Consider the following 25,703-nt stretch of genomic DNA (forward strand, 5'->3'; position numbering starts at 1 on the left):
TGACTCCTGTCACTCTGTGGCCAGTGTAAGGGTCCTGTGTGCATACTGTGAAATGTATTTTGAGAAACGGGTGTGGTCGGGCGTGACTAGTTTATTTTAGAGAATTTTTCCTGGAATTCAAGAATGCGTCAGTTCTGTATGTGTGAAGATACTGTAAAATATTCTAAATAATGGTGCCTTCCAGTATTTATGGGAATGCCTTTCTCTGAGTTATGAGGGACTCTTTATATGTCTGACTGTATTGTTCCGGCTGGGTGTCTGGTTGTCCCCCTTTCATGTGTGAGTCTCATGGGTGTCCCTGTGTGCTGGAGAGGAGACTGAACGCAGCTCGCTGTAACGCTGTGAGCAGCCGCTTCAGGCGCACGGCTCCCCGCTCGGACGCCTGCTAATCCAGACCCCTAGCCCAGCTCATAGCTCACAGCGCCAGGCTGTAACGTGGACCGGTGTGGGAGGCTAGCCAGCGTTAGCGAAACGTTGGTGCAACGTTACAGAAACGTTACAGAAACGCCGGTGGGCACGAGGTGCTGCGTCTGCTGGGGTGTCCGGTGACCTTTTCTGTCCAGGGGAGAGGAGGGAGGGGGCAGAGCTGGCAGCCACTGGCAAAATGTCGCACAAGGAGAGGGAGGGGAGAGGTGGAAAGGGGGATTTGTAGGGAGGTGAGGAGGGCAAGAGAAACGGGAGGAACTGGGTGAATGGAGAGGTGGAGAAAGCGGTTGGGCTGTGGTGATGATGCAGATGGAGGGGAAAAAAAGATCAGCAAGTCATTACTCGTAAATTACATTTCTGGAATAATTGATTTTAGATCACAGTGGTGCTAGCACACAGAGCATTGGTTGTGATTGCATTACTCTTAACTGCACTCATTTCAGTGCATGTGTCCTTCATGTGCAGTAGCCGTTAAATCACTGTGCTGTTTCCCGTATCAAGTCTGGTCAACTCTAGCACCTACAATGCAGATAGTGCCATAAATCTAATAACAGCTTCAGGCAAAAGCACGTCTAAACGGACAGTTTTCTGCAGTCGTGCTGTTGATATACTGTCTGTTCTTTGGCAAGCAGTCTCCGCTGTACGTCTCGCATACCTGTCAGTTACAATGATACGCTGTGGATACATTGCACTGTAGACATAGTTGACTGTTCCGCAAACTCAATATAATTTAATGGCCAAGTTAATAAATATTTCTTAGCAGGCTGTTCCCTATAGGAAACAGAAAAGATTTTGTGGAGGAGATGGTACATCGTGATTTGAAGATTTATAGTGCATTGTAATTAACAACCATCTTTTCAAGTTTGAAATGAATGTGTTTATCCAGAAAGCAATGAATGTCTTATGACTGGACACTAGAGGAGGATTTGGTCTTGGTCTTTTGGAAGCCATGTTGCTTATTTAAGTAACACGGTTAGGTAATATTCCTTATCAGACAGTGATGCATCTGTTTAGTGGGCTGCTAGTCAGGAGCGGGCTTGATGTGGATATCCATCATCCGCTGTGTCTCCGGTTTAGAACTGGCTTATTTTATCTTTTTCCAGTTTACGAACGTGGAAGAAGCCAGTATACGTCTTTATCTTGTGGGTTAAGGAAAACCATAAATGCTATAAAACGCGATTGAATGCAGCCTTTAAATATTTAGAAATGAAAGCACAGTTTGCCTCTCACTGTGAAGGTGTAGCCACAGTGCTCAGCACAATGTGCGTGTATTTGAGTGCGTTTATGTGTGCGTGCATGTTTGTGTGTGCACGTCTGTTTGTGTGTTTGTGTGTTTGTGTGTGTATACATGTTTGTATGTTTGTGCGTGTGTTTGTGTGTATGTTTGTGTGTGTGTGTGTGTGTGTGTGTGTGTGTATGTTTGTGTGTGTGTATATGTGGACGGCGCTGAGAACATCCCTCATCTTGTGAGTGCTTGCTGTGAGCAGCCATAAAGATGATGACATCACTGAAACCAGCCTGTTTGCTCAGTGCTGTCATACCGTATCAGCTGACCGGTGAACAGGTGTGTGCAGAGGTATGGGGCTGTGTGTGTGTGTGTGTATGTGTGTATGTGTATGACAGTGTGTGTTTACACAAGTGTACTGTAAACACAATCCACAATATACCAGCTGCTTTTGGATGGAATTGAAGCCCACGCAGGAGAGGCTGGCAGTGTGGAGAAGCAGAGCTCAGGATGACGCCACGCCTCTTTTTCACACTTTGGTGCTGATTTTGGTGTGCTGTCTCCCTGGCGACAGACTTCTGGTCTGGAACTTGATCAGGTGATGGGAGAGAGAGGGAGAGAGAGAGAGAGAATGGAGGATAGTCTATAGAGGGAGGATAAGAGATGAGAGGGCAACCATGGGAAAGGGATATGACCCTGTTAACGAAGAGAAAGAAGAATGACAGGCTGGAAACGAGTGAGAAACGGGGGGGTGGGGGGGGAGTCCATCTAATGAAAGAGCCGGAAATGAGAGGGAAACGGAGAGGGTGGGAGGACGGGCGAGGGGGGGTGGAACAGGATACCCGCAGGGGAGCTAATGAGAGAGATAGAGGAGGAGAGAGGCATCAGTTCCATGTACAGCTGTACGTGGTGTTTTATTCACAACTGCACCTGTCATTATGTCCCAAGATTCCACTTACTGGGCAGAGGGCAAGGAAATGACAAATTCTCAAGCTGGTCCTGTGACCCGCCCCATTTTCCCACTCCATTGTGAGGGCTCTACAAGAGATATGGATGTGCACACACACTAGGGGGCAGTACTGGGCCCTGTTTTGCATTGTATCCCAGTTCGGGATCTTAGAGACGGATGCCTACCAACAGCACGGATCAAGGGTGTTGCCTTTGTAAATAACACTTGAGCAAAATGCCTAACCACACACTGCTGGAAAAAGTGTGTGTGGGTTTATGGGTGTTTGGTGTTAAGCAGGAGCCAGATGGACACTGGGACAGGTCTGTGGTCTAGAGGCTTGTATCAGTTTCAGGACATAGGCAGACGCTGAGCTCCAGACTGTTGATAGTACAAAGAGGGCCCATTGTGTCTGGGCTGCGGCATTACTTATCCTGGAATAGGTTGCCCTCTGCTGGACATCAGACTCTACTGCGGTGAGGAGTGCTCTCCAGAGAGTACCTAGAGCCTGGCTTCTCTCGGTCATAGTTTACTGCGCTGATTTCAGCTGCCTGCGGGGTAGTGGAGCTGTTTGAGACACTAATAGGCTCATTTACACACAGAATGATTGATGGTTTCTAATGCAGCTCATTAGCCTGACAGGTTGAACAGGTAACGCTGCAATATTTCCCTAAATCCATTGCTACATCTAAGAGAAGCTCCGTATTTAACAGCATTGCAGGTAAAGTCTCCCTTGCACACAGAGAAAGTATTTTCCTTTCCCTTTGTGAGCGTTTTCCTGTACATTTCCTGATTCATGGACATTGTGCTGTACTGACTGGGCAGGACTGCCTGTGTGAGAGATGTATGCTATTTGAGTTTTGGGTGAATCAGGCCATATAGAGGCTGGCTTAGTCTCTGCTTCCCCCTTGCCTTTGTTTCTCAAGCCCAGTTGAAGAAGTGCATTCTGGGAGCTCAATCTCTGTTGTGTTCCAGGATGTGTTTGTTTTAATGGGAAAGCCAGTCTGTTTTCCTGTTTATATTTTCCTGAATATCTCTCTGTCTTCTTTATCACTCTTCCGATACAGTCCAAGTAGGTCACATGTCTGTATGTATGCCAAGGCTTAATGAATGATTGAGCAATGGTATAAATTATTCTGATGTAATAAATTTCCCTGCCTGTCTCTCTTATTTTTCCCTCCATGTCTTTTCTCTTCTACGTCAATGTTCCATTTCCCCCCTTTCTGTTTGCATCCCCTTCATTCTCTCTGTTAACCAGTCAGCTCACTGGCTGTCCGGCCTCACCGACCTTATGGGCAGGTCTGTGATTACACACACCTTTCTCTCTCTCTTTCTCTCTGTCTGTTTCTCGCTATCTGTCCCCCTCTCTCCTCTTTTTCTCTGTCTCTATCTCTCTATCTGTCCCTCTCTCCTCTTTCTCTCTGTCTGTCTCTCTCTATCTGTCCCTTTCTCTCCTCTTTCTCTCTGTCTGTCTCTTGCTCTCTCTCTCTGTCTGTCTCTCGCTATCTGTCCTTCTCTCTCTCTCTCTCTTTTCTCTTCTCTTTTCTTTTCTCTTTTCTTTTCCTTTCTCTCCTCTTTCTCTCTGTCTGTCTCTTGCTCTCTCTCTCTGTCTGTCTCTCGCTATCTGTCCTTCTCTCTCTCTCTCTCTCTTTTTCTCTGTCTGTCTCTTGCTCTCTCTCTCTCTCTCTCTCTCTCTCTCTCTCTCTCTCTCTCTCTCTCTCTCTCTCTCTCTCTCTCTCTCTCTCTCTCACAGCTTGTGATTAAATCACTGCTGTAAGTGACATCTGGGTAGCTGGTTGAAAAGATGGCCCACTTTCTGCACAATGGGTGATGCAGTGCAGTGCCAGCGCCGCTCAAACGCTCTGCCAACGTTCTGCCAACGTTTACTGTGCCCCTGGGGTCACAGCTGGATTTATGCGCCAGGAAAACCCCTCTCCCGTCTCTCTGACTTGTGCAAACATGCTCTGCTAAACACTCGTTTAACCCCTCCTCTTCCTCCTTCTCTCTCTCTCGCAGGTGCGGAAGCATATCACAGACCTGTACGAAGACCTGCGGGATGGGCACAATCTCATCTCCCTGCTGGAGGTGCTGTCCGGAGTCGCTCTGGTAAGGAGCCTGACGCTCTGATAGAGGCTGACACTGGAACTGTTGACACACTGGGCCTGATTCATTAGGGTGCTGGTGCAGTGACACGCTGATTCATTAGGACACACAGAGAGGCTGATGATGGATGTGGACACTCTGAAATAGATGCTGATGCACTGTGACACAGGTGCACGGTCACGTTGAGTCACTGGCACACGGCCGGTAGGTCCAGTCTGAGGCATTGGTAGCATCATGATATCAGCTGATGTCAGCTGCTCCACTGGATTGGGTGTGTTTGGACAGCAGGGCCTGCGGCTCTCAAAGCCTCCCTGTTGCTTACTTTCATTTGCCATTTTTGCCTTGTCATTATTTCCTGCTTTATTCTCTCTTTCTTTCTCTCTCTCTCTCGCTCTCTCTCTTTCTGTCCCGCTATCACTCTTTTGACCCTGTCGTTCATCACTCTCATCTCTCCATTCCCAATCTTATCTCTGTCCATCCCGTCTCTCTTTCTGAATACATGCCCCGCCCCCTCCTCACGCTCTCTCTCCACCCCCTCCCTCTCTTATCAGCACAAGGGCGTGTCCTCACTGCGACGGGTGTGTGTCTCGCGCGCGCCCCCGCTCATCTTGCTGGGGGGGGATGAGGAAGATGGCGCTCAGGGAGTACGTTTGACCCCCCCCCCCCATCCTGCTCCCTCCACCCCACATACAGCAATCCCCTTTGACTGCATGCGAGTGTTGTTTGTTGTGGCATCACACTGGCATCCCAGATAACAATGCGTATACGCAAACATGTCACATTATTTACACACACACACAGACACAACACCATCTCACATCTATATGCACACGTACACGTACACACTCAACTGTCTCACATCGACACAAACACACACTAAAGTAGGGTTTCTCAACGGGGGTGGTACCGCCCCCCAGTGGGCGTTCACAGGATGGAGGGGGGTATGTTGAGACTAAAATAATTGAAACGGGGCTGTTAAAAGTTAAAAGGGCCGTTCGTTTTAGAGTTCTGAACGTGAAAAAAGATTCTGATATTTTCATGTTACATGCATTGAGAAAATATTCTTGGTTTTGAGTCGAATGTTCTGTGCTGAAAGGGCCACCGTAGCTTGACTGCATTCAACCAATGAGAACGGTCATATTGTTCCAGCAGCCAGAACCTCCTTATTTGTCTCTCGTTTGAAGCGGTAGGGTGGCAATACTGGAGTTTCTGTGAATCGCTCTAGAAATTAGATTTAGGCAAATTGAAAATAAAATGCATTAAAAACAAACAATTGGTTTGAGTTTTATTATTATTCGTATTTTGTTGATCATCAGGTTGGTTGGCAGCGATAGTTTGTTGCAGAGAAAACTCCCGTTTGCGTGCCAATATGTCGATCGCGGAGGCCATGTTGGTAGATCGCCGTGTAATTTAAAAAATTCGTCAAATTCTTCCCGTTTTCATCCCATTTCCCTACGGCTTCTGCCTGACAGACATGTACGCTTGACTGACGTGAAATGTGGCCAATGTTCTGCTGTTCTGAACTTTGTTACATTAAGCGTGTCCATTAAATTTCCAATATTACGTTTTAGCAACAGGATAACTTGCATTTTATATGGGGCAGAACAGTTAAATAACCCGATAAATCGGGTCCATTTTAGGCAGAAATGTTCTCTTTAAATATCCGACGAGATCAGATATGGTACTGGTGTAATGATTTTACTTGTATGCCAATAGAAGTTTCTTCTGCACAATTTGGCTTATATTTTTTACATGATAGTAATAGTAACACACTTTGCCAATGCAATTGGTCCATTTTAGGTTTTGCTTTCGATATTCGACGGACAATGGTGTTTCAAATCTAAACTGGGATTTTTTTTGTCCACAAATGATGCTGGTCTAACGATTTTACTTTTATGCCAATACAACTAGCCTATAATATTTTGATTTTAGAAATGGAAACTACACACGTGGTACTGGAAAACGTTAGTTAAGCTAGTAGCTCTGCCCCACAATAGATATAGAACTGTACTACACGCACACACACACACAAATGTTGGCTGGGGATTGTATGTGGTTTCGTTAAATAGACTCAAAAAATAAATAAATAGTTGGATTTACTAAATGAATACATTTTTTGTGTTTGCTTAATAACATTATAGACACGATGCATGCAATTAAGTTTATGTGACGTCTTCAGCTTAATTAGTTTGTCCTATCGTTATTAATAACATTTCTTTTTTCTTTTTGGTTACTTTACCACCCCACCTGAGTACTTACAGTTCGGGTTTATTCCGTCTCCGTCCAACCCACAGCTACTTCTGTGCTTAGTCTGTGAGCAGGTTTTTTCAAATGAGGTGTCGAAACCCTCTCGTCTAAAAGAGCACCTATTATGTTTTAAGTTTTTTATTATTGTTTTTAATATGTAATCCAGTTCAAAATCATATGCTTGACCTGTAAGTCAGATATATTTGCTTTAAAATAAAACACAAAAATCAATGTACCCTGCTGCTGCCTCCATTCATGTGGGGTGGGGTGTGGCGGGTGGGGGGCAGATGGAAAAAAGGTTGAGAACCCCTGCACTAAACCATCTGACATCGATACACACACACGCATAATCATATTTCAATGCCCGTTTCTCTGGCCAGGTCTTTTTTTTACCAGGGCATTGTGGGTAAAGAGTCCCGCTGTAGGCTCTGGAACCCTGCCCTCCTGCCTTACCCCACCCTCCCTCCTGCATGAAGTTTCAGCTGAGTGCTCACAGGACCTGCCGCTGCTTCTGACTGCAGTGATGACTAACCTGCGCTCTGATTCAGTGATGCATCTGTTTCTGTGTGTGTGTGTGTGTGTGTGTGTGTGTGTGTGCGCGTGTGTGTGGGTGTGCGTGGTTGCGTGTGTGTGTGTATGGGTGCATTATGGGCTGGCAGAAGCCCTCAATTGTACTCTGTTGACTCTGTGACTTAGTCATGTCGGCTCAAAACCCTGTGACGGGACCATATCATGACAGTTCCCAGCTCTGGTACGGTGCTCCGTCGTGACAGCTCCCAGCTCTGTGACAGTGCCATATCATGACTTTTCCCAGCTCTGTGACAGTGCCATATCATGACTTTTCCCAGCTCTGTGACAGTGCCATATCATGACTTTTCCCAGCTCTGTGACAGTGCCATATCATGACTTCTCCCAGTTCTGTGACAGTGCCATATCTTGACTTCTTCCAGCTCTGTTACAGTGTTCTGTCATGACAGCTGTCTTTGTGGTACCCTGCCTGCTGAGTTGTCCAGTGTGCACCCCCACAAGCCACGGCACTGTTGTCTCTCACTGTTGCTGTGTGTGTGTGTGTGTGTGTGTGTGTGTGTGTGTGTGTGTGTGTGTGTTTGGAGTGAGTTTTTCCACCCTCTCCTCACTCTCATCCTTCTCTCTGTCCTTCTCTTTTAGCCCAGAGAAAAAGGGCGCATGAGGTTCCACCGGCTGCAGAACGTGCAGATTGCTCTGGACTTCCTCAAACAGAGACAGGTACGTCCTGAAGTCTTTCCATACTCCCTCCTTCCATCCTTCCCTCCCTCTCCCGGCCCTCTCGGTATCTCCCTCCCTCTCTCCTCTGTCTTCTGCTCTCTGTCCCTCTCTCTCTCTCTGCATGTGTTCCAGCAAGGTCACACAATGCCTTGTTAAAGAACAGCCTAGCTGCACTCTGGGACACAATGTACTGCAGGATGCAAGAACACAGGATAGACACATGGGCACAGACACAGTCCTGTTGGATAGACACATGGGCACAGACACTGTCCTGTTGGATAGACACATAAACACAGACGTGTTACTGCAGAATGGACACACAGGCACAGACACATTACTGTAGTATAGACACAGATGCAATACTGTAGGATAGGCACAGACACAGTACTGTTTGATAGGCACATGGGCACAGACATAGTCCTGTAGCATGGACACATAAACACAGATGCATTACTGCAGAATGGACACATAGACACAGACACTACTGTTTGATAGAGGCATAGAGACATAGACATAGATACAGTCTTGCAGAATTAACACAGACACAAACAGAACCTTGGGACAGTGCATTGGTGCTGGATAAACAGGGGAAAACATGTTTCAGAGCTATAGACTGCACATATGGATATTTGCAGTCCAGTACAGATCCCCACAGGGACACAGTGTTCTGTAGCAGTGTGCAGTGAGGTGCACACAGGGACACAATGTTCTGTAGCAGTGTGCAGTGAGGTGCACACAGGGACACAATGTTCTGTAGCAGTGTGCAGTGAGGTGCGCACAGGGACACAATGTTCTGTAGCAGTGTGCAGTGAGGTACACACAGGGACATGATGTTCTGTAGCAGTGTGCAGTGAGGTACACACAGGGACACGGTGTTCTGTGGCAGTGTGCAGTGAGAATCACGCAAGGACACAGAAGAGCAGTGAGGTACACACAGGGACACGGTGTTCTGTAGCAGTGTGCAGTGAGGTACACACAGGGACACAATGTTCTGTAGCAGTGTGCAGTGAGGTGCACACGGACACAATGTTCTGTAGCAGTGTGCAGTGAGATTCACACAGGGACACGGTGTTCTGTGGCAGTGTGCAGTGAGGTACACACAGGGACACGGTGTTCTGTGGCGGTGTGCAGTGAGGTACACACAGGGACACGGTGTTCTGTAGCAGTGTGCAGTGAGGTACACACAGGGACACAATGTTCTGTAGCAGTGTGCAGTGAGGTACACACAGGGACATGATGTTCTGTAGCAGTGTGCAGTGAGATTCACACAGGGACATGATGTTCTGTAGCAGTGTGCAGTGAGGTACACACAGGGACACGGTGTTCTGTAGCAGTGTGCAGTGAAGTACACACAGGGACACGGTGTTCTGTAGCAGTGTGCAGTGAGATTCGCGCAGGGACACGGTGTTCTGTAGCAGTGTGCAGTGAGGTGTACACACAGGGACATGATGTTCTGTGGCAGTGTGCAGTGCGGTACACACAGGGACACAATGTTCTGTGGCAGTGTGCAGTGAGGTACACACAGGGACACGGTGTTTTGTAGCAGTGTGCAGTGAGGTACACACAGGGACACAATGTTCTGTAGCAGTGTGCAGTGAGGTACACACAGGGACATGGTGTTCTGTGGCAGTGTGCAGTGAGGTACACACAGGGACACGGTGTTCTGTAGCAGTGTGCAGTGAGGTACACACAGGGACACAATGTTCTGTAGCAGTGTGCAGTGAGGTACACACAGGGACATGGTGTTCTGTGGCAGTGTGCAGTGAGGTACACACAGGGACACGGTGTTCTGTAGCAGTGTGCAGTGAGGTACGCACAGGGACACGGTGTTCTGTAGCAGTGTGCAGTGAGGTACACACAGGGACACGGTGTTCTGTAGCAGTGTGCAGTGAGGTACACACAGGGACACGGTGTTCTGTAGCAGTGTGCAGTGAGGTACACACAGGGACACGGTGTTCTGTAGCAGTGAGGTACACACAGGGACACGGTGTTCTGTAGCAGTGTGCAGTGAGGTACACACAGGGACACGGTGTTCTGTGGCAGTGTGCAGTGAGGTACACACAGGGACACGGTGTTCTGTAGCAGTGTGCAGTGAGGTACACACAGGGACACGGTGTTCTGTAGCAGTGTGCAGTGAGGTACACACAGGGACACAGTGTTCTGTAGCAGTGTGCAGTGAGGTACACACAGGGACGCGGTGTTCTGTGGCATTGTGCAGTGAGGTACACACAGGGACACAATGTTCTGTAGCAGTGTGCAGTGAGGTACACACAGGGACACGGTGTTCTGTAGCAGTGTGCAGTGAGGTACACACAGGGACACGGTGTTCTGTGGCAGTGTGCAGTGAGGTACGCACAGGGACACGGTGTTCTGTAGCAGTGTGCAGTGAGGTACACACAGGGACATGATGTTCTGTAGCAGTGTGCAGTGAGGTACACACAGGGACATGATGTTCTGTAGCAGTGTGCAGTGAGAATCATGCAAGGACACAGAAGAGCAGTGAGGTACGCACAGGGACACGGTGTTCTGTAGCAGTGTGCAGTGAGGTACACACAGGGACATGATGTTCTGTAGCAGTGTGCAGTGAGATTCACACAGGGACATGATGTTCTGTAGCAGTGTGCAGTGAGGTACACACAGGGACACGGTGTTCTGTAGCAGTGTGCAGTGAAGTACACACAGGGACACGGTGTTCTGTAGCAGTGTGCAGTGAGGTACACACAGGGACATGATGTTCTGTAGCAGTGTGCAGTGAGATTCACACAGGGACATGATGTTCTGTAGCAGTGTGCAGTGAGATTCACACAGGGACACGGTGTTCTGTGGCAGTGTGCAGTGAGTTACACACAGGGACACGGTGTTCTGTAGCAGTGTGCAGTGAGGTACACACAGGGACACTGTTCTGTAGCAGTGTGCAGTGAGGTACACACAGGGACATGGTGTTCTGTGGCAGTGTGCAGTGAGGTACACACAGGGACATGATGTTCTGTAGCAGTGTGCAGTGAGGTACACACAGGGACATGATGTTCTGTAGCAGTGTGCAGTGAGGTACACACAGGGACACGGTGTTCTGTGGCGGTATTGCAGTGAGGTACACACAGGGACATGGTGTTCTGTAGCAGTGTGCAGTGAGGTACACACAGGGACACAATGTTCTGTAGCAGTGTGCAGTGAGGTACACACAGGGACGCGGTGTTCTGTAGCAGTGTGCAGTGAGGTACACACAGGGACACAATGTTCTGTAGCAGTGTGCAGTGAGGTACACACAGGGACACGGTGTTCTGTAGCAGTGTGCAGTGAGGTACACACAGGGACACGGTGTTCTGTAGCAGTGTGCAGTGAGGCGCACACAGGGACACAATGTTCTGTAGCAGTGTGCAGTGAGGTACACACAGGGACACGGTGTTCTGTAGCAGTGTGCAGTGAGGTACACACAGGGACACGGTGTTCTGTAGCAGTGTGCAGTGAGGTACACACAGGGACACGGTGTTCTGTGGCGGTGTGCAGTGAGGTACACACAGGGACACGGTGTTCTGTAGCAGTGTGCAGTGAGGTACACACAGGGACACGATGTTCTGTGGCAGTGTGCAGTGAGGTACACACAGGGACACAATGTTCTGTAGCAGTGTGCAGTGAGGTACGCACAGGGACATGATGTTCTGTAGCAGTGTGCAGTGAGGTACACACAGGGACACGGTGTTCTGTGGCGGTATTGCAGTGCTGCAGTGCAGGACCCTGGCGGCTGAGCCCCGCCTCCCTGGCCGTTTCCCTGCGGCGTGTGAGCAGGGCTCTGAGGAAGCCCGCGCGCAGCCATGATTTATCATCCCACCCGCTTCTGGGATTCTTTACTTCCCTCCCCTCCACTGTCTCAGTTTAAAGGGCTCTGCGCTTAACCAGTCAAATTGGTGAAAGGAGTTTGCGGGAGCACCTCGCTGCATGTGAAATACGAGGACCCTCGGGGCCGTTCTCCCAAAAATAAATCGTCGTTTAACTCGCAGTTACCGTTCAACGTGTGTTTCTAATGGGAGCTGAAATGGATGTGTAGTTTGTGGAAAACACTGGAGTGAGGACTTGAAACTGAACCCCAGGGATGAGGGCGGTTGGGGGGCAGCAAGCACACACACACACACACACACACACACACACACACAGTCAGCCGTCCTTGGGTCTGACTCTTAGGTGTTGTATCTGGTGACGTATGTATGCTGAATTGAGATAATGTATGCGCGTGGACAGGGCAATCAAAAGCAGCAAGCCGCAATTCACCTGCCCATTGCGTGTCCAACAGACATTCAATCACAATGCAACACTCCTCCCTCTGAGAAGAGGAGGGCTGACTGACAGCTAATAAGGGAGGTTAACCAAAAATGGCTTCTTAGAACCGTGCTTGCTTTAAAGAGTGGAGTGTTTGGACTCCGATAGATCTCACCTTATCTTCTCCCTCAGTTCTAACTGCCCTGTGCCCTGATTGGCCCATCTGCTGTATGGTCAGTTGAGCTCTGCGTTTAGCACACCTCTTGCAGTACGTGCGTCTGATGTCTGTGCTCTTCCTGCAGGTCAAATTAGTGAACATACGGAACGATGACATCACAGACGGAAACCCCAAGCTGACCCTGGGACTGATCTGGACCATCATCCTCCACTTCCAGGTCTGTGCTTCAGGATTAACACTGTATGTCTGTGTGCGTGTGTTTGTGTGCGCGCGTGTTTGTGTGTGTGTACACCTCTGTGTCTGTGTGTGTGTGTGGGTGGGTGTGCAGGCCTTGACTCTGTGTGATGGAAGCTGATTGGCTTACTGCCTATTTACTGTGCACATGTCAGCCAGCGGAGAGCGGTGGGTGTGATTTACTGCTAATTGTGGGTGTTAATCATAGAGAGGCAGGCAGGGCTGGGCTGGCTATCTGCTGAGAGCTGGCAGAAGCCTTCTGAGAGGAGATTGGGCTGACAGGAGTGGGATTGGGCTGACAGGAGTGGGATTGGACTGGCATTAGTGGAATTGGGCTAACAGGAGTGGGATTGGGTTGACAGGAGTGGGATTGGTTTGATAGGAGTGGGATTGGACTGGCATTAGTGGAATTGGGCTAACAGGAGTTTGATTTGGCTGACAGGAGTGGGATTGGTTTGACAGGAGTGGGATTGGGCTGACAGGAGTGGGATTGGACTGACAGGAGTGGGATTGGACTGGCAGGAGTGGAATTGGGCTAACAGGAGTGGGATTGGTTTGACAGGAGTGGGATTGGACTGGCAGGAGTGGCCCGTGTATTGGCCACTGTTATTAAATGCTCCCAGACCCTCTTCTCAAAACATGCTGACAGAAGGGAAGGTCAGCCAAATCTGTGTGCGGGCGTGCTTTCTGGAAGAAAGGGCCACAGCTGCCCAGTCCTCAGTCTGAGTATGTCCTGGGGCTGTGTGCATGTGTGTGTGCAAATGTGAGACATGGTTTTGTGTGTGTGTGTGTGTCTGTGCCTGTGCCTCTGAGTGCGTGTGTGTGTGTGTGTGTGTGTGTGAGTGAGAGACAGCTCAGGTGCAGGTCCCTGCTAAGTACTAGATTAATCTGCCACCAGGCCTGACTTCTAATCTGTAACTCCTGTTATTGTCTGGGTGTAATTCAGGACTATGCTAAAATGAGTTAATGGGAATGAAAAGGTATAAATAAATAAAAAATGACCCCCACTCTACTGATTTAATCAGGACTCATCCTTTTGTTTATTTTTATTGTTTTGCTCCTTTAACAGCAATAGGTCTTCAGTTATGAACTGTTTCGAAATATATTGAAATAGGAAAATACATATTAAAAAAATTTGTGAACATTCAGTCGGGCCGTAATTACTGAAACATTATGGTCCAGTTTTTTTTACAATTAACAATTGTTACACGTAAACTTTGACCTTAATGAAATTAGAGAGGGCCCACCAGAGTGCACTGAGTGCTGGCAGAGCGATGACATCACAAGGTGACAGGGGGAGCTGGTTTCCAGGGAGACGCAGCTCTGTAACTGCAGCTGTTTATTTCAGCATGATTCAGCAGATCGGAGATGGGGGGAGCGAGAGGGGAGGAGGGGGGATGGAGGGAGGGGGAGAAGCCCACAGGAGATGTGAGGGAGAGAGTGAGCGGGGGCTGTGTGAGGGGGCGATGGGAGACAGGGATATTAGTGGGAAAGACGAGACTCTGTCATCTCCTATGAAGGGCAGAGCTAATGGTAAAGGAGATGGGGTAGAGTGTGTATATGTGTGTGTATGTGTGTGTGTGTGTGTGTGTGTGTGTGAGAGAGATAGATAGAGAGTTAATGCTTGTGTTTGTGTGTGTGTGTCTGTCTGTGTGATGGAGCGCTGTTCTCCTTCACAGACACATTTTCCTGTGGTAGAGACACTGCACCACCTCAAATTGAATACAGTTATCTACAGTCAGTCATTTGTTATGGATATAATTTGGTGTTGGTGTACCTTGTAACATAGTGTTTTCTTGATGGTGATGGTTTGGAATTCGGCTTGCCTTGCATATCCGGGCCTGTGTAAAATGCATTACGTCATACAGAACTGAGCGGGAGGGGCGGGGCAGAGGGCTGAGGAGCTGAGGCTTCCTCCCGTTTGCTGAGTGACTGGGGATCCACTGTGGGTGTGGGTTGTGTTCTCTGTGGGGAAGCCTGCCCCCCGGGGGTAATCAGCAGCAGTGCAGGTGAGGGGTCCAGCCTGTGCTGTAGAGAGACAGTACTGTAGTGACCCCACACACTGTCCACTCCAGTAAAAACATGGGAGCCATTTTATAAATGTCCCAGCTGGCTTTCATTTTTCACTTATGACAGCGTCAGCACTGTCCTGTCAGCACTGTCCTGAACGTGACAGGCACGTTCCCTGGGGCCTCGAACCTTGCAGATACCCTGCGCTGCCACTGGGAGGCGCTGGTGCGTGCAGAACGGCAGATGGCCTGCTACATTGCACATTGCACAGTCAGCAAATGACGAGCTCGATCTGTGTGTAGCCCTGCTTATAGGTGCGTGTTGTGGATTGGGCTCCTGACTCTTGATTGGGCGTCACTCTTGCCTCAGAATGTTGGTGCTGGTGACAGTGGAGATTGGGGAGGCCATGTGCCTGAAGACCGCAGACCTGGTTGTACCCTGCGTACGGCACTGCGCTGCTGGTGTGCAGTCAGCGGGAGCATCTGAGCCAAGCTCTTGTTGATTGAGCTGATTTATAATCCCAAACAGCTGCACAATGGCTGGGTCCATAGCTAATGGATTTGCTCTCATTGTCCTCGCGCTGCGCTGCTTTACACCGGGTTTGTCTCGCTGCGTCCCCTTAGAAACCTTCTGCAGGTGCTCCAGATAGTGTTCGCCTCCCTTCCCTCCCAACATCTCCCTTTCCCTCTAACAAGAGGCTGCTGGTTACCTCATGAGAGAGAGATAGAGAGAGAGGAGAGAAGGAAGAGAGCAGGAAAGGCACACAGGTGTTATCATCACAGCCAAAGGGATGGAAAGCAGATTTAAATTATTTTTTTCTTCTGTAGCAACCTGCCTACCATTTGCATCTCTGATGGATTTTGGGTCAAACACACACACGTGTGTGTGTGTGTGTGTGTGTGTGTGTGTGTGTGTGTGTGTGCGCGCATATACGTGTATCTGAGCAGCAGATAGAGCGAGCGAAAGAGAGAGCAAGCGCGAGAGGGAGGGAAGGAGGGGGAAGCTGATAGGTGGAGCAGAAAAAGAGGAGGGAAGAGCGAGAGGGAGGGAGGGAGGGAGGGAGGGAGAGAGAGAGAGCAGGCAGCAGTGTAGTCTAACGCTGCAGCAGGCTAGAGATGAAGCTTTTTTTTTGCACTGGTGCCACTGAGCGAGAGAGCGAGGGAGAGGCTGAGCGGCAGAGCGCTGGAGAGGGAGGAAGAGAGGGAGCGCGGTGCTGCTGAGCTCCCAGGCTTCTGCTGAACCTACAGGCCTGTGGGTCCGCACGCAGACACACGCACGCACGCACGCACGCACGCAGGAGATCGCAGGATCGCCTCACCTCGCGCTCGGGCTTCCACACACTTTCACGTCTCTCCTGGAGGGGGGAGGGGGGGGGGGGGACCGTATCAATTGGATCAGTCCAGCGATGCCTTCCAACGGAACCTCGGTCTCTTCCTGACCGCAGCGATCTTCCTCCAACAATACCCTCGTCCTCCTCCTCGTCCACCTCTTCCTCCGGCCCGCCGTGGAGCCCCCCGTCCCTCCTGCGTGCGCCGAGCCCAGGCTGGGCCTGTGAGCCCTGCCCTGCCCTGCCTCCGCTGCCGTAATTAGATTCCCATCCAGGATCCGGGAGCGCCTGCCTGCTACTGCTCTGGGCTGGCTAGCGTCCTGTTAGCTCCGCGGCACTGAGGGCTGCTCTGCTGCGCTGGGCTGGCTAGCGTCCTGTTAGCGCAGCGGAGTAGGGAGGGACAGCTGTCTGAGGGTAGAGGTGCTGCTGGATGGGGACACTGTCCTGCCAGTGGACACGTGCGAGTGCTAAGCTCGAGGATTTGGGGATCAGAGAAGGTGGGAGCCGTGACTGTGGGGCGGAGCTTAATTAGGAGGGACCCACCGGGACGCGCTTGAGGACAGTGCCTACGGGGACACCCCCTCCCCCCCCCCCCCCTCCCCCCCCCCGTTCCCCCCGCCCGCTGCTCATCGCCGCGGGGCGCCTGGAGATGCCAGCGTCAGGGAGACGGCGCTCCTGCGGGGGTCTAGCGGTGCCGCGTCTCCCCTGGAGGACGTCCCGCCATCACAACAGCAAGCCTGGACCCCAGCGGCGCCTGGAGGACCCGTGAGAGGCTGAGGCTCCCGCGTCACGTGACCGGGGTTTTCTCTTTTTTTGGCTTGGAGACCGGGCCGATTGATTTATCGGCAAGATACTGGAGCACCCGCTGAGTCTGCAGCAGAGACATCACCCGCCAGCAGCCTGGACCCCGCCGTGCTGCCTTGGCAGAGAACCCTGGAGCCGCTACTACCGCTACTACTGCTAGTGCAGCCGCTGCCACTGCTACAATAACACTGAGAGCGCAGCAGTATTAATTGTCCATTAGCGGGTGGTCTGGGAGCCCAGCCGGGGAGAGGCACTTAGATCACCTCTCCCGCCTGAGAAGGGGAAAGGAGCCGAACCGGAAGGCGTCTCTGTGGAGGAGGAGCTGGGAGTCGCGGGTCTCGGAGGGGTCCTGAGGAGCTCCGGTGATGTGTATGGGCTGTGACGCACCGCGCGCGGGCGCGTGTGTGTGAGTGTGTGTGTGTGTGTGTGTGTGTGTGTGTGTGCGCGCGGGCGCGTGTGTGTGTGAGTGAGTGCGTGTCAGCACTGCAGCCCTCCTGCCTGTCCGGGGCTTTCTCACGTTTTTCGCGGTATGAGACCGTCTCCCGTCCTGCCGCGGAGGCCCGCCGGCGCTGCCCTGGTAACGGCCTGAGCTTCCCGCCGGGGCGGCGGCGGATCTGAGGGGGAGCAGCCCGATGTGATTACGGAGAGGGGACTGATAAGGTCACCCCCCCTGCTGGAGCGCTGCGGGGGGAATAAGCTCATTTCTCCTGAGGGAGGGGCACAGCCCAGCGCCTCCGGGACCGCTGGTGACCATGCGCTGAGCCGCCGGCGGGCTGGTCTGGGGGGAGCAGTCGCTGCCCGCGTTGGGGAGAGAGCCGGCCGGATCCTTCCGGACTGAGCGGCTGCTCGCTGACACGCCTGTCTGCGGCGGCCCGTCTCCGTCTGCTGCTTCTGTTCCCTCGAGCCGCTCCCTCTCTCTCCACCCTTCTGTCTTTCGCTGTTTCGTTCGCTCTGTTTTTGGGGAGCGATGGGAAGCTCTCTGGGCTGTGTGAAACGGCACCGGGAGGCGGGGGTGAACGGGGCGCCCCCTCTGTCCCCCAAAAAGAGACTCCGCTTCAGACGCAAGCGCAAGGCCCGGAAGCAGCGGAGCGGGTCCGCGGGGGAGGGGGCCGGGGGGCGGGACCTCGCCCACAGAGGGGAGGAGGACAGCAGGAAGGAAGTGGTGGCGGTTGTTGCCGAGGGTGACGTCCGACCCGTACGGGGCGGTCTCGACTGCACGCCCACGGCAGAGGTGCAGTCTCGCCCCGCAGAGCTCGCCCTGAGTCCCGAGGGCCTCGATCCGGGGCCCGAGAGCGGGAAGGCGAAGGGCCCCAAGGTGCTGGTCCTGTCCCCCGAACCCAGCCCTGCCTGGAGGGGGGTGTTCTGCCTGCCCCAGGGGGAGGGGGGCGGCGGCGGCACCACGGGGTCTAGTGGGGACGTCCCGGACCCGGACGCCCCAGATGCGGACCAGGGCAGCGCGACCCCGGGGGGCGGGCGGGTGTGCAGGGTGAGGGAACGGGTGCAGGGCGTTCTGCAGAAGCCCCGAATCCTGCAGGCCGAGCGGGGCCGAGAGGACCTGCACCAGGAGGACCAGCGCCAGGAGGACCTGCACCAGGAGGACCAGCGCCAGGAGGACCTACACCAGGAGGACTTCCCCGCCTGGGACTCGGACCGGCCCGCCCCCACGGAGGAGAAGAGGGGCGTGGTGCACATTCGGGAGGTCGGGGGGAAGCTGTGCGTGGTGCGGACGGTCTACCCCCGGGATTTCGGGTCCCCGGTGTGGGGGGAGAGAGGGGTGGAGGTGCGGGCGGAGCCCCCGGCCCTGGCCCGGGAGACGGGGGACGTGCTGAGGGTGCGAGTGCGAGAGAAGGAGGAGGGGCTTTCTGAGCTGACGGACAGCTCTAGCGCTGACGTGTGGGCCACTCCGCCGGACAACCTCGCGGCCCTGAGGGCGGCCCCGGTGCATGCTGGGAAAGCGGAAAAGGAAGCGAGCCGTAACGAGACTGAACGGAGCGTCGCCGCGGGCGGCTTGCTCTCGGGGAACTCTCCGCTCGCCCAGGACCCCCTGTCATCGGGGTACGCCAGCGACCTGCCCCTCACCTCCCCGGAGACAGGGGGCGCCACACAGGCGGACTGGGGAGGGCTCACCAGCAGCTCCTCCGAGGTTCTGGACACTTCGGTGATGGAGAGCCCTCTCTCGCCCCCCGAGGGACCCCCTCGCCCCTCCTCTCAGGTCAGACCCTCTCTGTCCTGCCTCTGCAGCGAGGCTCAGGGCTTAGAGCACTCAGCGCCCCCGTTTACTGCAGTGCAGACCGAGTGCGCTGCGTGCGCTCAGTTAGAGTGTGTGTGTGCGTGTGTGTGTGTGTGTGTGTGTGTGTGTGTGTGTGTGTGTGTGTGTGCGTGCGTGCGTGCGTGCGTGCGTGCGTGCGTGCGTGCGTGCGTGCGTGCGTGCGTGCGTGCGTGCGTGCGTGCGTGCGTGCGTGCGTGTGTGCGTGCGTGTATGACTGTGTGTGTGTGTGTGTGTGTGTATGACTGTGTGTGTGTGTGTGTGTCTGTGTGCATATGCACGTGTGTGAGTGTGTGTGTGGTACGCTCACCTCAGCTCAGTACACTGCATATTTGTATTCACAGACTGGCGTGTGTGGTTTTCCAGTGAGGGTGAAGACGTAGCTTTGTTTGCTGTGGGTTCTGCTGGCTGTTTGTCGGATGGCTTATGTGTCGTGGTTGAGGGAGGGGTCACGTGTACAGGGCTGTTATTTGCGTATGATCCTTCCCTTCGAGTGGGTGTCTGTGCTGAATAATTGAGCAGCATGCGTTTCTGTGGATGTGTAGGCTCCCTGAATGGCTGCGTGTGTGAGGATGTGTGGGGCTCCCTGAATGGCTGCGTGTGTGAGGATGTGTGGGGCTCCCTGAATGGCTACCTGTGTGAGGATGTGTGGGGCTCCCTGATTGGCTACCTGTGTGAGGATGTGTGGGGCTCCCTGATTGGCTACCTGTGTGAGGATGTGTGGGGCTCCCTGAATGGCTACCTGTGTGAGGATGTGTGGGGCTCCCTGAATGGCTGCGTGTGTGAGGATGTGTGGGGCTCCCTGATTGGCTACCTGTGTGAGGATGTGTGGGGCTCCCTGAATGGCTACCTGTGTGAGGATGTGTGGGGCTCCCTGATTGGCTACCTGTGTGAGGATGTGTGGGGCTCCCTGATTGGCTACCTGTGTGAGGATGTGTGGGGCTCCCTGATTGGCTACTTGTGTGAGGATGTGTGGGGCTCCCTGAATGACTGCGTGTGTTTGGATGGGCAGGGATGTGTGTGGATGTGAGCGGCTGCGTGTGTGAGGATGTGTGGGGAGCTGTGTGTGAGGATGTGTGTGCTGTGTGTTTCTCAGCTCTGGAGAAAGCACACTGTGGCTGCACTTTCTGACTGCATCCCCTGGGTCTAATCAACACAGCCCAGAGCATCTCTCCATCTCTCCATCTCTCCCTCTCTCCTGCCCCTTCCTTTCTGTCACTCATTACTTCTTTCTCCTTCTCACCGCCCACTCTCCCTCGCTGTCTTGTCGCTTCTGACACCAAAAGTTACAGATGTTTTACATCCTCTAGTCTCTCGTCCCTGTGTAATAGGCCACACGCTCAAATTCATTTTGAGCGCAAGCTCAGATTTTGCAGGTGTGTTTGAGTACCTGATCTGTGTATGTTTATGTGTGCGTGTGTGTTTGGTACAGGATAGGATAGCATGAAGCAGAGTGTGTGTGTGTGGCACCGGACAGGATAAAGCAGCGGTCCTACCCCCCCACGCGCACGCACACACACACACACACACACACAGAGCATACCTCCCGTGCATTAGCGCTGTAGGTGGGGGGCATTTTGGGAGAAAGCGCAGGGATTTAATGGCCTCGTTAGAGCTGGAGCTCGTCGCTCGTTAATTACGCCTTTAACCCCGTTCTCGCCGGCGCTCACGTGCCGCGCGGCGGAGGCAGAGGTGGCGCGACGCGATGTCACTTCCCCTTGATGGATGGGCGTGGCTCCCTGGCTCCGCCCAGCGTCTGTCCTCATGCGCCTGGCCCCTTATCAGCGCCGCACAGAGGCCCCCCCCCCCCCCCCCCTGCGGGCACTGCCAGGCCTGCACCAGCCTTTCTGCTGCCCGCGGATCAGTGTTCACCCGCTGGCAGCCCTGCCCAAACCCCCCAAACCCCCCCGCCCAGACGCCTGCGCCCCCCCTCATCTGAATAAAGATGGATTTAAAATGCGCATAAATCACCAGACTGCTCGCACCCCCACGGGCATTCCATGCTCCCTCTCGCGCTTTAAACTTGTAAAGGGCTGCCAGACTCCTTTGGCGGTGCCCCCCCCCCCCCCCCCCCCCCCAATCCCCGTCTCTTTGCTCTCAGGGGGTCACTGTCTTGCTGGGTGCTCTCAAACGCCTATTGTTAAAGAGTGCCTTTTCCCCCCTGTCTACTGTATTGAGACACTCTTTCTATTGGTTGAGTGGATTATCGTCTGCTGACTAACCAATCAGGTTGTGATAGTCACAGGAGTGATAGTCAGTGTGAGATGGAACTTTGCTTTACATCTGTCACTTTGAAGAACTCCTGCCATCTCTCTCTCTCTCTCCATCCTTCCCTGTGGCATTGCACCTCTCAGGCTGTGTGTGTGTGTGTGTGTGTGTGTGTGAGAGAGTCTGTGTGAGTGTCAGTGTCAGTGTCAGTGTCAGTGTCAGTGCACGTGCGTGTTGCATGGTTTTGACGCAGTGTTGAGATGTGCTGAACAGGCACATGGCTAGGAGGGGCTGGATTTCGTTCTGTCTGTGACCTCATCTTTAATCATCTTTACTGTAATAAGATCAAGCCAAACAGGAAGTGCTGTATTGTGTGTGTGTGTGTGCGCGTGTACATGGCGTGTGTGTGTGTGCGCGTGTGTGTGCGTGCGTGCGTGTGTGTGTGAGTGCGTGTGCGTGCGTGCGTGCGTGTGTGTGAGAGTGACAGACTTGTTCAGGCCCATGGTGTTCCCTCTGCACATGAGCAGTAATATGCTGGTCTCTGTCAGTCTACAGGCCTGATCCTTCTCTCGGTGCCTTTGCTTTATTCTGGTCGTCTGCAGTCTGGAGTCTCCTGTCCTTTGGCTGTCTGCTCTGGGCAGGGTTTTACTCTTTTGGCATTAGCACCAGAAAGAGAGGAGGAAGATGAGAGAGAAGGAGGGAGAGAGGGATAACACAGGAATACTGATGACAGGCGCCAGGCAGTGCCCGTTACCGCGGATACAGCCGCTCTTTGTCAGGGAGAGAAGGAAGGAGGGAGGGAGGAGGAGGCAGAAGAGAAAGAGGAGAGAGGGGTGAACTGTGGGGCATGGAGCTCGAGGGGGGATAGAGGGGGGAGAATAAAAGATGAGTAGAAGCAAGAACAGATAGTGAAAGCAGGCAGAAAAGACTGATAAAGATGAGCACGGGAGGGAGAACAGCGGAACGAGAGATGAAAGGAGAAGCAAAGAGAAAGTGACAGATCAAGGGAAGGGAGGGCAGAGAGGCAAGGATAGAGATGGGGAGGGGGAGAAAACGAGGGCGACAGAGGAAGAGGGAGAGAAGGAAAGAGGGGGGTGTGTGAGAGGGAGCGGGTGTAACTTTGGCAAGGAGCCTTGTTAAGGAGCTGGACAGAAACTGTATCGAGGTCAGCAATTATGGCCGACTGGGAGAGAAAATCAGAACATTCTTCAGCAGGCTGATGTGACCAAGGACAGGACGATACACAGACGAGTGAAGGAGGTGTGGTTCACATGAATTAATTAGACAAAGACATACAGGCTGCTATAAAGGCCAGTTTAACCCCCTAGTGAGCAGCACACTCTCAGACTGGTGGTACGCATTAAAATGTGTGTATTGCTTCCAAAGGAAAAAAAATCTGAAAGTACAGCAAATTAGCTTTAAGGACGACTTCACATAAAAAATAGTGGTAACCCTTTGTATGGGATGGATTATTATAATGTAACAACATTGTAATTATTTGATTGCACTGCCTAAGTAGGTATTGCTGTGGGACATTTGTATGGTTTAATACACATGGTTATTATGGAATGATTGCTTCATATTGCGAGTTTCTAGTTTTTTTTTGCTAGTTGCTAGTTTAAGTTGTTATACCACACTGCACTGATGGTCAACTTCATGTGAAGTGCACCTAAATTTACCATTTTAATTGTGAGTATCATGTTTCTTTTGCTGAGGTATAGTTTCTTTCTCTGTGCTGTCCGGACACTGTCAGGGTTTGGCTTGAGTGTGTCTGGCAAAGCGTGTAAAGCAGTTTCAGGACGGCCAGCATGTGACGCTACGCTCCCACGTGACAGTCATCCGAAATTCCCACTTCCTCAGTAGCCCACAAATCATCCAAAAATCCATTCCGCATTCTATTTCTGTGCCTTGACACCAATTTATAGCTTGTGTTTCTCTTCCTTTATCGGAGTCTCAGGGAGCGGTTCGCTCTCTCCCTCTTCTCTTGGTGTCCGTTTATCCAGCGCCGTTGGTCGCGCTTACATCAGATCTGCGCAGATCAGCTGATGTTTACGCCATGCGAACGGGCTGAAGCTGCAGATGGCTGATTAGATTAATACAGTGCATCCACATAATAGGGATTATTGAATCTGTGTTCTGGACTGATGCCCATACTGCAACCCCCCCCCCCCCTCCCAAGCCTTGCACATGCAGTTAGGACTGAGCACTCCCCCCTCCCCCCCCCACCCCCCACACACTGGAATGGGAAAAGCACCTTGGGAAGTGTAGTAAAGTGTCCTTGTCTCTCCAGGGTGAACCCGATTAGTTGCATTTACTCTGAATATCTGAGCGTTTGGCAGGCTTGCTTATCGAGAGCGAGCGAGCCAGAGCGAAAATGCGAGCGGCGTGCGTTCTGTCAATATGTCCTCTCGAGGTGTTTGAAAGCTGAGAAGCAGGCTTGTTTACTGGGTGAATGAGGAAGCGGAGTGAGGAGGAGCTCAAGGCCTTGACCTGTTCCCCCTGTCACATCTCTCCTTCGGGCAGATCTCTGAGATCTACGTGAGCGGCGAGTCAGGTGACCTGACGGCCAAGGAGAAGCTGTTGCTATGGAGTCAGCAGGCGATCGAGGGCTACCCTGGCACGCGCTGCGTCAACTTCTCCTCCAGCTGGAGCGACGGACGCATGTTCAACGTCCTTCTGCACAGATACAGGTACATGCGCAGAGTTACACACACTCTCTCCCTCTCTCACACACACACACTCTCTCTGTCTCTCCCTCTCTCACACACACACACACACACTCTCTCCCTCTCTCTCACACACACACACACACACACACTCTCTCCCTCTCTCTCTCTCTCTCTCTCTCTCTCTCACACACACACATACACACACTCTCTCTCTCTCTCTCACATACACAGACACACACACACACACGGACTCTCTCTCTCTCTCACATACACACACATACACACACTCTCTCTCTCTCTCTCTCTCACACACACACACACACATACACTCTCTCTGTCTCTCTCCCTCTCTCACACACACACACTCTCTCTGTCTCTCTCTCACACACACATACACACACTCTCTCTCTCACATACACAGACACACACACACAGACTCTCTCTCTCACATACACAGACACACACACACACACGGACTCTCTCTCTCTCACATACACACACATACACACACTCTCTCTCTCTCTCTCTCACACACACACACACACACACTCTCTCTCTCTCTCTCACACACACATACACACACACACTCCCTCTGTCTCTCTCTCTCTCTCTCACACACACATACACACACACTCTCTCTGTCTCTCTCTCTCTCTCACACACACACACCCTCACTCACACACATACACACATGCACACACTCTCACTCTCTGTAAAATGTTCTCTGTTTAATGCACAGGCCTGACCTGATAGACATGGAGGTGGTTGGACGACAGAGCAACCGTGACAACCTCGAACAGGCCTTCGATATTGCTGAGTCACTAGGGGTCACACGACTACTGGACGCTGAAGGTATGGCTCTGCTTGTCTTTCACAGTCAGTCTGATGATCTTTAAAGCTCTGCTGGTCTTTCACAGTCAGTCTGATGATCTTTAAGGCTCTGCTGGTCTTTCACAGTCAGTCTGATGATCTTTAAGGCTCTGCTGGTCTTTCACAGTCAGTCTGATGATCTTTAAGGCTCTGCTGGTCTTTCACAGTCAGTCTGATGATCTTTAAGGCTCTGCTGGTCTTTCACAGTCACTCTGATGATCTTTAAAGCTCTGCTGGTCTTTCACAGTCAGTCTGATGATCTTTAAGGCACTGCTGGTCTTTCACAGTCAGTCTGATGATCTTTAAGGCACTGCTGGTCTTTCACAGTCACTCTGATGATCTTTAAAGCTCTGCTGGTCTTTCACAGTCAGTCTGATGATATTTAAGGCTCTGCTGGTCTTTCACAGTCAGTCTGATGATCTTTAAGTGCCTTCGGTAGCACAGGTGTTGGTATGTCTGTGCTTGCTGAACGCTCTTTTCCTTTGACGCTGTAAGATGTGGACGTACCGTCGCCGGACGAGAAGTCAGTCATCACCTACGTGTCCTCCATCTACGACGCATTCCCCAAGATCCCAGAGGGGGGCGAGGGCATCCCAGTTCACGTACGTTCCACTTCGCCCTTCACAAATCCCTTACTCATGCTCAGTCACTCAGACAGAAACCCCCTGACTCATTCTTTTAATTATATTAT

General features: G+C 52.1%; 1 protein-coding gene across 30 annotated transcripts in view; it reads left to right on the forward strand.

Annotated features, from left to right (window-relative positions):
* The window catches only part of macf1a (microtubule actin crosslinking factor 1a), a 195,927-nt gene that overhangs the window by 71,758 nt on the left and 98,466 nt on the right, over window positions 1-25,703 (forward strand). For 11 of the 30 annotated variants that reach the window (XM_035429143.1, XM_035429150.1, XM_035429147.1 and 8 more), the window contains exons 1-4: window positions 17,518-19,211; window positions 23,997-24,163; window positions 24,882-24,994; window positions 25,508-25,614. In XM_035429143.1, the coding sequence (XP_035285034.1) occupies window positions 17,967-19,211; window positions 23,997-24,163; window positions 24,882-24,994; window positions 25,508-25,614 (1,632 nt within the window). In that variant the 5' untranslated portion in view covers window positions 17,518-17,966. Of the gene's footprint in view, window positions 1-4,613; window positions 4,704-5,251; window positions 5,345-8,114; window positions 8,193-12,748; window positions 12,842-17,517; window positions 19,212-23,996; window positions 24,164-24,881; window positions 24,995-25,507; window positions 25,615-25,703 lie in introns of those variants that run through there. The other 19 variants (XM_035429156.1, XM_035429168.1, XM_035429171.1 and 16 more) reach the window with 3 other exon arrangements.

Source organism: Anguilla anguilla, chromosome 8 (genome assembly GCF_013347855.1).
Source record: "Anguilla anguilla isolate fAngAng1 chromosome 8, fAngAng1.pri, whole genome shotgun sequence".
Classification (NCBI taxonomy): domain Eukaryota; kingdom Metazoa; phylum Chordata; class Actinopteri; order Anguilliformes; family Anguillidae; genus Anguilla; species Anguilla anguilla.